General features: G+C 35.6%; 1 protein-coding gene across 4 annotated transcripts in view; it reads left to right on the plus strand.

Moving 5' to 3' along the window:
- The window catches only part of LOC125667502 (GATOR complex protein MIOS-like), a 56,213-nt gene that overhangs the window by 19,168 nt on the left and 23,436 nt on the right, over nucleotides 1-13,609 (plus strand). For all 4 annotated transcript variants that reach the window (XM_056152089.1, XM_056152090.1, XM_056152092.1 and 1 more), the window contains 5 exons: nucleotides 5,155-5,273; nucleotides 6,895-7,032; nucleotides 11,435-11,510; nucleotides 11,823-12,018; nucleotides 13,456-13,530. In XM_056152089.1, the coding sequence (XP_056008064.1) occupies nucleotides 5,155-5,273; nucleotides 6,895-7,032; nucleotides 11,435-11,510; nucleotides 11,823-12,018; nucleotides 13,456-13,530 (604 nt within the window). The remainder of the gene's footprint in view (nucleotides 1-5,154; nucleotides 5,274-6,894; nucleotides 7,033-11,434; nucleotides 11,511-11,822; nucleotides 12,019-13,455; nucleotides 13,531-13,609) is intronic.

The following is a 13,609-nucleotide window of genomic DNA, read 5'->3' on the forward strand; positions in this document are numbered from 1 at the left end:
TAAATTTGAATTAATTTCAGTTTTTAATTCAATAGTTATAACCATTTTAGTGCCCGAAAAATGAAAGAAAAGCTATGCACGTGCATACACAGGCACGTGAGCATGACTCAGCATCAGTGTTGATGTCATTCAATAGACATTTGATAGATATACTTACAGTATAAATTTCATATTGTTTCCATCATTTATAAGAAAGTTATGGCGATTTCAAAATCGTCCAATCAGATTTTAGCACACGTGCATGCACGTGCCTGATGGTAATTATGACTGTACACTTTTGTTAAGAATATCAAGATACATATACAATACAAGTTTGAAAAGATTTTGACAAAAAACAAAAAAGTTATGGTCATGGAAAGAATTGAACCTTCAAAAGACAATGCACGTGCGTGCGCATGCGCGTTTGCAATTTTTATTACCTCGATCTGTAGATATTTTGCATGTCTACCTATCCTGTAAATATCATTAAATTTCCTTAATTGGCATGAATGTTATAAACGGTTTTGTATTATCCAATGAAATTGAAGCACACGTGCATGTGCGTGCAGAATGGAAATTTTGACGATGCCAAACAGTTAAGGGTCCCAAGTTATACCTACGATATAAATAGGAAACGATTTTATTGAAAAATAAAAAAGTTAGACTGATTCCAAAGTTTGTAAACAAAAAATTCAATGCACGTGCATGCACATGCATGCATTTTCAGACAAAATGACATTTGTTCCGCACATCTACATATGCTATACTATCATCCTAAAAATGTTTCATATTGATCCCTTGAGTAGTTTCTGAGAACACTCGTGGACAAAAAAGTCCCAAGAAGAAAGAAAGAATAATAATAATAATAAATAATAAGAAACAGAGTAAAACCAATATGTTCCCAAACTTCGTTTGGGGAACATAATAATAACTAGTACTTATTGTAACGGGGACCGTTACAGATGTTCCCCAAACATTCCCCCATTTAGTAAGTGGTGCCATTTATTTCAGTATAAGTTGTTTTGACCATTGCAAACTGTGTAGCATGTGAATATATAACTATCTTATAACGTTCAGTCCATTTCATACTAGTTCAAATGAGTTATAAAGATCTGAGAGTTTTGTGCACGTGCACCTACGTGCATGCACGTGCATATAAATAATTCGTCCATCTCGATACATTAGAAGTTTTACTATATGAGTACAAGAGAAGTTTCACAACTGTTCAATGAAAAACGAGAAATTAACGGCAACTCAAAACTACAAAGACCGAAATCAATGCACGTGCATACACGTGCGCGTGAGTACCACACAGCAATTTTGTTGATGCTATTCAATAGACATTTGAACAATATACTTACTATATGAATTTGGTATCGATCGCTTCACTCTTAAGAAAGTTATTGGGATTTCAAAATCGTCCAATCAGAATTAAGCGCACGTGCATGCGCGTGCAGGGAAGTGATTTTGAGACTATTAATAAATTGAGAGGCCCAAAACATACCTACAACCTAATTTTCAAACCTATTCATTGCAATCTCAAAATGTTATAGACCAATACTTCAATTTAGACGTCAAAAATTACAATGCACGCGCATTCACGCGCACGCGATTTTGATAATGGAAAATTTGTTGACACCATTTCATAGACATTCATATCATAGATCCTCAGGGTAAATTTGAATTAATTTCAGTTTTTAATTCAATAGTTATAACCATTTTTGCACCCGAAAAATGAAAGAAAAGCTATGCACGTGCATACACGGGCACGTGAGTATGACTCAGCATCAATGTTGATGTCATTCAATAGACATTTGATAGATATACTTACAGTATAAATTTCATATTGTTTCCATCATTTATAAGAAAGTTATGGCGATTTGAAAATCGTCCAATCAGAATTTAGCACACGTGCATGCACGTGCCGGATGGTAATTATGACTGTAGACTTTTGTTAAGAATATCAAGATACATATACAAGACAAGTTTGAAAAGATTTTGACAAAAAACAAAAAAGTTATGGTCATGGAAAGAATTGAACGTTCAAATGTCAATGCGCGTGCGTGCGCATGCGCGTTTGCAATTTTTTTAACATAGATTTGTAGATATTTATAATATTTACCTATCCTGTAAATATCATCCAATTGTCTTAATTTACATGAAAGTTATAAATGGTTTTGTATTATCCAATCAAATTGAAGCACACGTGCATGCACGTGCAGAATTGAAATTTTGACGATGTGAAACGGTTAAGGGTCTCAAGTTATACCTGCAATATAAATATCAAACGATTTCATTGAAAAGTAAAAAAGTTAGACGCATTCCAAAGTTTGTAAACAAAAAATCCAATGCACGTGCATGCACATGCATGCATTATCAGACAAAATGACGTTCGTTCCGCACATCTACAAAGAGTATTCTATCATCCTAAAAAGGTTTCGTCTTGATCCCTTGAGTAGTTTCTGAGAACACTCGTGGACAAAAAAGTGTGACAGGAATAAAGAAAGAATAATAATAATAACTAGACACGATCTCGTTGCGAGCAACGAGTAGGTCTTCCGTCCGATTTGTTGATGCACTCGGAGTTAAAAAAAAAAGAAAAAAAGACAAATGAGTCCCAATTTAGTTTCCGACTTTAAGACACTTTAGATATAATCAATTTTTCATATCATAAGCTTCTGAAGCAAAGTTGCGGTGAAATTCGTTTGAAATTCGACTCTCCAGGCGAGCCATAAGGCCCGCGGGCCTATTTCTTGATGTCATTTGTTAGCCCTCTATAGACTCAACAACTTTAGTTCTATATGTCTTTACAAAATATTTACCTGTAAAAAGTTATTGAGATCGACCGATATCGACAAAAAATCGACTCTACAGGCGAGCCATTAGGACCATAGGCCTATTTCTTGATATCAATCGATAGATCTCGATAAACTGAACAACTTTTGTTCAATATGTCCTTACAAAATATTTACCAGTTACAAGTTTTTGAAATCGACTGATATCGACAAAAATCGACTCTACAGGCGAGCCATGAGGCCCACAGACCCATTTTTTGATATTGATCGATAGGTTATGACACATTGAACAACTTTTGTTCAATAATGCTTTTCAAAAAATATGTCGTTTTAAAGATATGAGGCGTCAAATATTTACGATTTTGGCCCTTAAAATCTCTAATTACGTAACATATGACCTACTTTTTGATTTGATAAGATCAAGCTCGTTGAGATGAACATTTCCGCTTCTACAACTTATTATAAAATATTAATAGTTTCTGAGATATTCTCAAAAACATTTGGACCCTTCTGAACCCCTAATTTAAAGGGCCAGCCCGTTTTGCTTGATATCGTAAGAAAGGCCTTGTCATTTTAAACATTTTTTGCTCAACAAGTATTTAGAAATTCTTTACCGTTCTCGAGTTATCTCTACAAGAAATATTTAGGGGCCAAACTGTAGCTCCCTAACGGGGCCACATAAGGAAAAAACGAAATGTACATATTGTTTAGATTATCATTCTGAACAACTTTTGTTCAATAATGCTTTTCAAAATATTTGTCGTTTTCAAGATATGAGGCGTCAATTATTTATGATTTTGGCCCTTAAAATCCCTTATTACGTAACATATGACCTACTTTTTGATTTGATAAGAGCAAGCTCATTGAAATGAACATTTCCGCTTCAATGACTTATTACAAAATATTAATAGTTTCTGAGATATTCTCATAAACCTTTGGACCCTTCTGGGCCCCTAATTTAAAGGGTCAGCCCCTTTTGCTTGATATCGTAAGAAAGGTCATGACATTTCAAACATTTTTTGTTCAACAAGTATTTAGAAATTCTTTACCGTTCTCGAGTTATTTCTAGAAGTAATTTTTAGGGGCCAAACTGTAGCTCCCTAACGGGGCCACATAGGGTAAAAACGAAATATGCATATTGTTCAGATCATCATTCTGAACAACTTTTGTTCTTTATTGCTTTTCAAAATATTTGTCGTTTTCGAGATACAAGGGGTAAAAATTTTATGGTTTTGGCCCTTAAAATCCCTTATTACGTAACATATGACCTCAATTTTTATATGAATAGATTTGGATTGTTGAGATGAACATTTTTTGTTCTTTGACTTATACCAAAATATTAACGATTTTTGAGATATTTGATCTAGACTTTGAGCCCTTCTAGATCCCTAATTTAAGGGGCTAGCCCCTAAATCTTGATATTTTCGAAAAGATCTCGTAAATGTGCACAACTTTTGTTCTACATGTCTTAACAAAATATTTGCAAGAAAAAAGATATTGGAGATCAAAGGTCAAAAATCGCCGAAATCGGCGAACAATTTTGGCATCCATTTTTTCAGGTCCAGGCGAGCGTTTAGGCAAATCGCCTCCGGTAAAATCGAATCCCCCACAAATCTTCTAAAATGTTTACTCTATCTTGTGTAGAAATTTCAAGACTCTAGCTTCAAAACTAACGGAGGAGATGTGTGGACAACAAGGTCCTTCAAAAAGTCACTAAAAGAGAGATAACTCCTGACCGGAAGTGACGTCAAGCACAAAATTTTGCAAGCAAAGTCTCGTCACCAAAAGACATCTTTCCTGAAAATTTCGTGAAAATCGATCGAGAAATGGCTGAGAAAAACGCGTGTACTACCAAGGAAAATAATAATAATAATAATGAAGAAGAACGCGAACAATAATAGTAAGGTCTTCCGCAGGAGACGGAAGACCTTAATAATAAGAAACAGAGTAAAACCAATATGTTCCCAAACTTTGTTTGGGGAACATAATAATAAGAAACAGAGTAAAACCAATATGTTCCCAAACTTCGTTTGGGGAACATAATAATAATAAGAAACAGAGTAAAACCAATATGTTCCCAAACTTTGTTTGGGGAACATAATGAGTGTGTCTGACAAATGTTTCACTTAATGAGTGTTTGTCTATAATTAGTTTTATGAAAAAAAGGAATTGCAATTAACATTTTTCAAGTTAAATCACATTAAACAGTATAGCATGTGATCTTTTTTGTATTTTATTTCCAAAGATTCACTTATCTATTCAGTTTGTTTTCATTTGATATCATCTATTCTTCATTGTTTACCTATATGATATCCAATAGAAACGATTGAAATAATATATTTTTGATTGCGAACATTAGCTGATTTTTATCTTATTTCAGTGTTGAACGGCCAGGTGGTAACTTCTTTTTCCTGGCATCCCAAGCACGACAGCCGCCTGTTGTCCATCACCCAGCAGGGTGCACTCAGGGACATAGTCGTGCATGAACACATGCCGTTTGTAAGTGTTGTTATCATGAACACATGCTGTTTGTAAGTGTTGTTATCGTGAACACATGCTGTTTGTAAGTGTTGTATCATGAACACATGCCGTTTGTAAGTGTTGTATCATGAACACATGCTGTTTGTAAGTGTTGTATCATGAACACATGCCGTTTGTAAGTGTTGTTATCGTGAACACAATTCATTAGACTTGAAGTTTGTATGATAAATGAATCGAGAATACACTATAATTGTTATCATTATGTTGATCTTTCTTTTACATCTATTCAGCAGCTTATGAAATTGATGAGATTGTCTATCATGAACACTAAAAAGCTAAAGACAATTATCATGAACACATTGAATTTCATTAAATAAAAGCGTTCTGTTAGTCTTAATATATAAGGAATAAAATTCTTTTTAAAGTCTTTTATCATAAGCACAATCATTCTTTTTGTAAATCTGATATCAATATTTTCCTTTCGTATCAATCTGATATCATCAACATTTTCCTTTTGTAAATTTAATATCAACGGCATTTTCTTTTTTGTAAATCTGATATCATCGACATTAATTCCCTTTGTTTATTTGATAATATCATCTAAACTTTCCCTTTGTAAATCTGATATCATCTAATTTAAAACTTTCCTTTTGTAAATCTGATTACATCGACATTAATTCCCTTTGTAAATCTGATATCATCGAAACTTTCGTTTTGTAAATCTGATATCATCTAATTTAAAACTTTTCGTTTTGTAAATCTGATATCATCGACACTTTCCTTTAAGTACTTCCTCTGTGAAATGTTCTTCTACTGTGTAACTGTTTATTTCATTATTTTCTATTCACACAAAGTTCTCTCCCTATATCTGCTTCTCTGGGAGGTCGAGAGTTTGAGCCCAGATTGTGCCATGGCTGCATCAAACCTAAGATGTAGATATAGGTAGTGATTGCTCCTTTGTCAAATGCTCGGCATTTAGAGGTGAGAATCACAGGTCACAGGTCTTTTGAATATGACCTTAAAAACAGAGGTTCTCTGTCATGACAGGCATTGGCACAATAAAGGACCCTCACTGCTACGGCCCTGAGCACTAAGCATAGGTCTACATTTGTGGTACTTCACTTGCAGCTTGTGACCTCAAACAAACACAGTTGTTTACTTTTTTCTCAGTTTACTCTGTCACCCCCCCCCCCCCCCCCCCCCCCCCCCCCCCCCCAATGTTTCACTCTCTGTTTCTTCTCCATTTTCATGTGGAACTTAAGATCGTAGAAAAGAAAATTCAGCAGTTAGTTCATCAGTTATGAAAGTAATGGAGATTGATCACTGTTCGTTAACTTCACCTTTCATCGCTATTGGTCTGCATCTGTTGTCATGCATCATTTCTGTTCATCCAATAACAGAACAGATTACTTTTGAATTATGTTAATTAATGAAAAAAATGAGCAAAAGTTACTTGATGAAAACAATATTGCAAAGATACATCTCAATGTGGGATGTGTATTTCAGGTCTGTCAAAATGGATGAATAAAATTTAGTAGGTCCAACAAACTTATGCTGTCGATGATGATTCTGTTCACTGATTTCAGAACTGGTCAGACAAACTTAAGCTATCAGTGATGATTCTGTTCACTGATTTCAGAACTGGTCAGCAGATTCTCATTTAGTCACAGCACACGGAAAATTAATGAGTGATACCTCACTTTGTCGAGACGAGTCTGGGCAACAAGATATTTCCGTCAAAATGAAGGAACGTATCATTGAGGGTTATGGACTGCAGGTAAAAAACTTTATAATCTTTAACCTACTATAAATTTGATAGTAATTTTAAAAATCTTTTAAAATCTGTCTGTCAGGAGTTATCTATCCATATGTCTGCAGTGGCGTAGCTTCCATTGAGGCAACCGAGGCAGCTGCCTCGGTAAAAAAAACCACCTTTTATGTTGTTAAAATGTTGATAGACCCCCTGCCTCGGTAATATTCAAACCCAAGCTACGCCTATGGTCTGGCTGTCTGAAGTTATCTACTAATCCATATATGTCTGGCTGTATGAAGTTTTTTGTTTAATATGTGTGTCTGGAGTATGCAATTTCCGAGTTGCCCAATAGTTCTTTTCCTATGTAAAACTCTTGCGCTCAGTGAGACGCAAAACATACTATCGTCCACATGCGGTGGGTACAAATGCTTATCGCTGCAGACATCATGCAACCACCCAATCTGCAGGGACACACAATATTAGTAAGTTAATTAGTATTCAATAATAAATTAGCTTAAACAAAATCGATAATCACCATTTTTCTTTGATTAAAATATCACTCGTGCAGAGAAATAAATGATAATTTCATATTTAATTTAATGGCCCAATTCAAACAAATATTATTTCTGATACGGTCTGACAGTTTAATGTATACCAACGGGTGATATAAACGAACTTTACACTTTCATTACTTTTATCTGTATTTACATAGCTAGTCTATAGTAAATGTATACATCTTGTACACACCCAAGCGTTCAACAGAACACTGAACGTACCTCTATCACAGAAGAGCTGATATCTCAGAAGTTGTGTATTGGTTGTTGTCTGTCATTGTCTGTTATGCGTTAACAATTTAACATTTTTAACTTTTTGATAACTACTATGAATTTGAATTCTTTTCAAAGAACAAGGTACGATAGTATACACATAAAAAGGCCCAAAAATTTTCTCTCTATATAACTTTGTCTGGAATTAACCTTAATCAGCGTTTTAAGAAAGTAAAATATATGCCAGGTATACTATGTCAACAAAATCAGAATGATATTCCTAAATGGATAGCATTATGAAATCATGAATAAGACATTTTCCGCCTTTTTCTCAAAATAAGCCTAGAAACTGTCAAATGTCATACAGATTATTGCTCAGGAAAAGATGTGCGCATTTGTCGAGCAAAATGAAAATGATATATATTGTGTATTATTTTAAGATGAAAAACATGCTTGAATATGAATTTGCTCGATGCATCCGCTGTATGTTTTCTGAAAGGAAAACAACTTGAATTTGTGGATATTTTCATTGAAAATGGCATTCTTGCAATTTTATGCCAACTTCAAGCTCTCCTCATATGACACAAATCATTTTGCTGATCAAACTGAGCGGATTTTGGGTTTGCTAATCCATTCCTTATTTGAATGCCAGGGTTTGAGCTCCAAGTGAAATCATCGATATTTTGGGCCAGATGACTTTAGAAACTGTACCTACTTCTTTGGTAGAAATCATCTTTGGGACAAGGGGATAAAAATTGTAAATTTCAGGACACCTGCACCCCTGGGGCCTTAATAGCAGGGCAAAAACTGCCAAAAACTCTGATCTCTGTTATTTAGCTCACATGAGCTGAAAGCTCAAGTGAGCTATTCTGATAACCTTTTTTCTGGTATCAGTCTGTCCGTCTGTCCATAAACTCTAAGCTTTTAATCTACTTCTCCAGAACCACGAGGCTAATTTCAGTCAAACTTGCCAAAAAAGCATGCTTGAAAAAAGAGAATTCAAGTTGGTTAAAATGAAGTGCCACACCCTTTTTAGCTCACCTGAGCTGAAAGCTCAAGTGAGCTTTTCTGATCGCCTGTTGTTCGTTGTCCTGTCCATTTGTCTGTAAACTTTTTACATTTTCGACTTCTTCTCCAGAACGACTGGGCCAATTTCAACCACACTTGGCCAAAAGCATCCTTGGGTAAAGGGCTTTCAAGTTTGTTGAAATGAAGGGCCATGTCCCTTTCAAAGGGGAGATCATCACAAAAATGCAAAAATAGGGTGGGGTAATTTAAAAATCTTCTTCTCAAGAACCACTGGGCCAGAAGAGCTGAAATTTACATGAAAGCTTCCTGACATATAGTGCAGATTTAAGTTTGTTAAAATCATGCCCCCCACCCCCCACCCCCCACCCCCCAGGGCGGTTGGATGGGGCCACAATAGGAGATCAAAGTTTTACATTACAAATATATAGGAAAAATCTTTAAAAATCTTCTTAAGAACCAATGAGCCAGAAGAGCTGAGATTTTCATGAAAGCTTTCTGACACAGTGCTGATTCAAGTTTGTTCAAATCATGTCCCTTGGGGTTAGGTTGGGCCACAATAGGGGACCAAAGTTTTACATAGATTTATATAGGAAAAATCTTTAAAAATCTTCTTCTCAAGAACCATTGGGCCAAAGAAGTTGACATTTACATGAAAGCTTTCTGACATAGTACAGATTAAGTTTGTAAAAATCATGGCCTCCAGGGGAAGGTTAGGGCCACAATAGGGACTAAGGTTTGACATGCAAATATATTTGGAAAGTCTTCAGATATGGGCCAAGGTGAATCAGGTGAGCGATGTGGCCCATGGGCCTCTTGTTATTATACACCTGTCAAAGACGGGATGTTTTATGATATGGTGTCGTCCATCTGTCTGTCTGGACCTTGTGAGCAGGATACAGACCGAATCGTAAGCTTAAGGATGTTACAACTTGGTACATTTGATCACCATGATGAGAGGAAGATGCCTATTGTTTTTCATGGTCAAAGGTCAAGGTCGTAGTATCACTTAGTAGAAAAACCTAGTTGGAAACGCTTGTGGGCAGGATACAAACTGAACTGTAAGCTCCAGGATATTACAACTTGGTATATTTGATCACCATGATGAAGTGAAGATGCCTATTGTTTTTCAAGGTTATGGGTCAAAGGTCAAGGTTGCAGTATTACTTAGTTGAAAAACCTTGTAGGCAGGATACAAACCGAACTGTAAGCTCCAGGATATTGAATCTTGGTACATTTGATCACCATGATGAGAGAAAGATGCCTATTATTTTTCAAGATCAAGGTCACAGTGTCACTTAGTAGGAAAACCTTCTAGGCAGTATACAAACTGAACTTTTAAGGCTAGGACAGTCAAACTTTGTACACATACACTTTATGCCAAGTGGAAGATGCCTATTGTTTCTTAAGGTCAAAGGTCAAGGTTGTAGTAGCAGGATGCAGTCCAATGCAGTTCAATTTATTGGGTCAAGGACCATTAAACTTGGTACACATACATCTTATACGAAGTGAAAATATTACATAGAGAGTATATGATTTGTTTTGTTTTTTCGATGCAAAGAAAGTGTCACACCCTGATGATAGGTGATACTACCTGAAGGCAAGTTCTACAAATTATGGTGTAAGAAAAACGCCCTATATTAGCTTTTCATGGGCGTATTATGTACCGTTGGCGGTACTCTTATTGAAAGTGGACTCCGAGATAATCAAGAATATTTAAAAAAAAAAATTGTGGCATCTTTTAAAGATTTTCATCTCAAAAACCATTGAGCCAATTTCAATCAAACTTAACACAAATCTTCCTTGAGTCAAGGGATTCAACTTTGTACAAATGAAGGGCCATGCTCCCTCCAAAGAGGAGATAATCAAGCAAAGGCAAATATAGGGTGAGGTCATTTAAAAGTAAATGCATATAGTGATTTAGTGCAGGAAGGCCTCTACCAAAATTGTACAATTCATGATCCCCAGGGTAGGTGTCCTGACCCCAGGGCAGGGCCAAACTTAGTATAGAGTGTTTATTAGGACTGAAATGATACCCCCCCCCCCCCCTCCCTTCACGATTCGATACATATTGCAATACTTATGCCACAATTCAATACTAGTCTTCAATACGATACAATTTAGAGAAGAAAAATTTTTAAATTGACAAGATTCACAATCATAATTTTTAAAGCGAATTGTTTCCAAACTACTAAACGTTAAGATGCCTGTTGGCTCTGTAGTTTAAACTGATAAAAGTTCATTATTATTTTCGTCAGACTCTAGGCAAACAACTCTCTGAACGTTATTCGATGCTATTTTGTCCCTCATGCAGGTAAACTGATAAGTACAGAGCGAGCCTGATGTATTTTACTGAACGCGTTTGTAATAAACTTATTGAATTGAAAATTGAGGCAATGAATCGAACATTGAATCGAGCGTTTATATTGAATAGTATCGATATTTCGGTGAATTGTTTCAGCAATATGTCTGTTGAAACATTGGGGATTTTATCCAGTATTCACTGATTATTACTGGCTTGTATACACACACAGAATGTTGCTTTTTAAAGTATATATTAACTGATTTTTGCTTTACAGAATCCAGTACATCCTTGTTGTTTGTATAAGACTTGTTAAATTTTCTTCTTTCAGTCGGACCACATATGGCACAATGTTTTTGCTGTCAAAGATGAGCCAGAGTTACATGGGGTGTGGAGATGGTTGTCGTGTACGTTAAAGAAATACATTAAGTGCACTGTTTATCTTTCTTTTATTTTCTCTCTCATTTTCTTTAGAGTCTCACATTTTGGCGTACATGTACTTGATTAATTGCATGCTCTCCATACTCACCATGTCAAAGAAAATAAGATAACAGAGCTCAAACTGTTATTAAATGCCAGAAACTATCATTATACTGATTTATTTGTATCCTCCAATTTTGAGTCCATAGTGATTTCAGACAAATGCATTATTATACTTGTATTCACTTGTGGATTGCTATGCATAATGTTTTTCAAAGATCCTTTCTATTCACTGACAGATGCTCGAGAAATGATTGAATACACCAAACCAGCACAATTCACACAGCGAAGCGTGCAGGGCAGACACCTTGGAGTGAAAAGCATTCTGGGATTGGATAGCGAAGACATGCCCACCTCACAAATGACCAATATGTACTGGACATCTGACTTTTCTCGAAAATTATCTTGTGTAAAGCAGTATCATAGTGCAGAAAGGTCAGTGTTGTTTAAAGGTCAGGGTTAAAAGGTCATTGTAGTTTTAAAGTCGGGGCTAATTTCTCTTTCACTGCTAATTCCCTTTAAAACCATTTCCATACAGTACCAAATATTTATAATCAAATTATCTAAAATGTACGTTCTAAATGTCATGCTAAAATATACATGTACTTTTACTGCCACAGGTGACTATAAAATTGTTATGAAATTTTTACCAATTTAAAGAACACATTTTGTTGACATGCTTAGCATACATGTACAAACCACAAATTTAAAATAAACTTCAGTCACTATAAAAATCAATATATCATGAAAGAAAAAATAACCGGACATTTTGACTCTTGACTATAACAATTTTTTCAGCCTTCAATTCAACTGCAATTCGACTTTTGTCACCTGAGGCAGTGTATGGGTATTTCGACTTTAGTCACCCATAGCAGTGAAAGAGTGAGAAAGTGGATGAAGCATATTAATGGTCACTGGTCACATTGAGGCTCATGATAATCAACGTTCACACACAGAATGACACAGCCACCCAAGTCATTACTATATCACAGACACACATCCACGCACAAGTACTCTGAAATTGAATTAAATTGAAATAAAAAATATGCTGGAGTTCCTCATTGACAATATCTTTGTGGCCTTTGGTGATCAGGTCTCCCAACAGTCTGTTGGAATTCCCATGGGCATGAACTGTGCTCCTTTGTTAGCTGACCTGTTTTTATATTCCTATGAAGCAAAATTTATTTAAAAACTTCCACTTGAGAAGAAAAAATCTCTTACTGTGGCCTTCAATTCGACATTAAAATATATCGACCATATATCATCTATTAACAATAATAATTTTCATTCATATATCAATTCGATATATCCCAGTGAACTCGAAATAAAAGACACCACAGAATCGTCCACTTCTGCTTCATACTTACAATGTAGATATTTTATTGAAAGTCTATTAACGGCAAACTAACAACTCAACTTTATGACAAACAGGATGATTTCAGCTTCTCCATCATCAACTTCCCATATTTATGAAACAATATTCCATTATCACCTGCATATGGTGTTAACTTTATGTCGGTCAAACAAGTTGATGGTGCAGGGGTTCCAACAGTCTCATTTAAAGTCAGCATTTCACAAATTCTATGGTCGTTGTAATGATTTAGTTTGCCAATATAACCTATCATTGGGTCAAATGCTGTCTGACGTGTTTCATACCGATTGTTAGGCCGTTTTTGGCACACTGATTTTGACTACAGATAACCCCATTTACCTGATATAGATATCACTGTTCGCTTTTTCGCTTTTCATACTGTACTTTATTTACCTCTGATTCAGAGTAAATATGATAAGCATATGTAAGTGATACATTTGTAGATTAGTACACACCTGATGGTGCACAGTTGACCAGCAGCTTCTATATGTTCATTGCAGATCTAAGGCACTACAGTTGTGTGGCTGGGGAGGTGACAGACACAGACCAGAGCTTTTAGACACAATTCTGCTTGAGTAAGTTCTCCAGTGTTACCTCCATACTGTCATCGGAGTGCTCTGTTATCGGAGTGCCCCAGGCAGTTATCTGAGTGTT

Source organism: Ostrea edulis, chromosome 10 (assembly GCF_947568905.1).
Source record: "Ostrea edulis chromosome 10, xbOstEdul1.1, whole genome shotgun sequence".
NCBI lineage: Eukaryota > Metazoa > Mollusca > Bivalvia > Ostreida > Ostreidae > Ostrea > Ostrea edulis.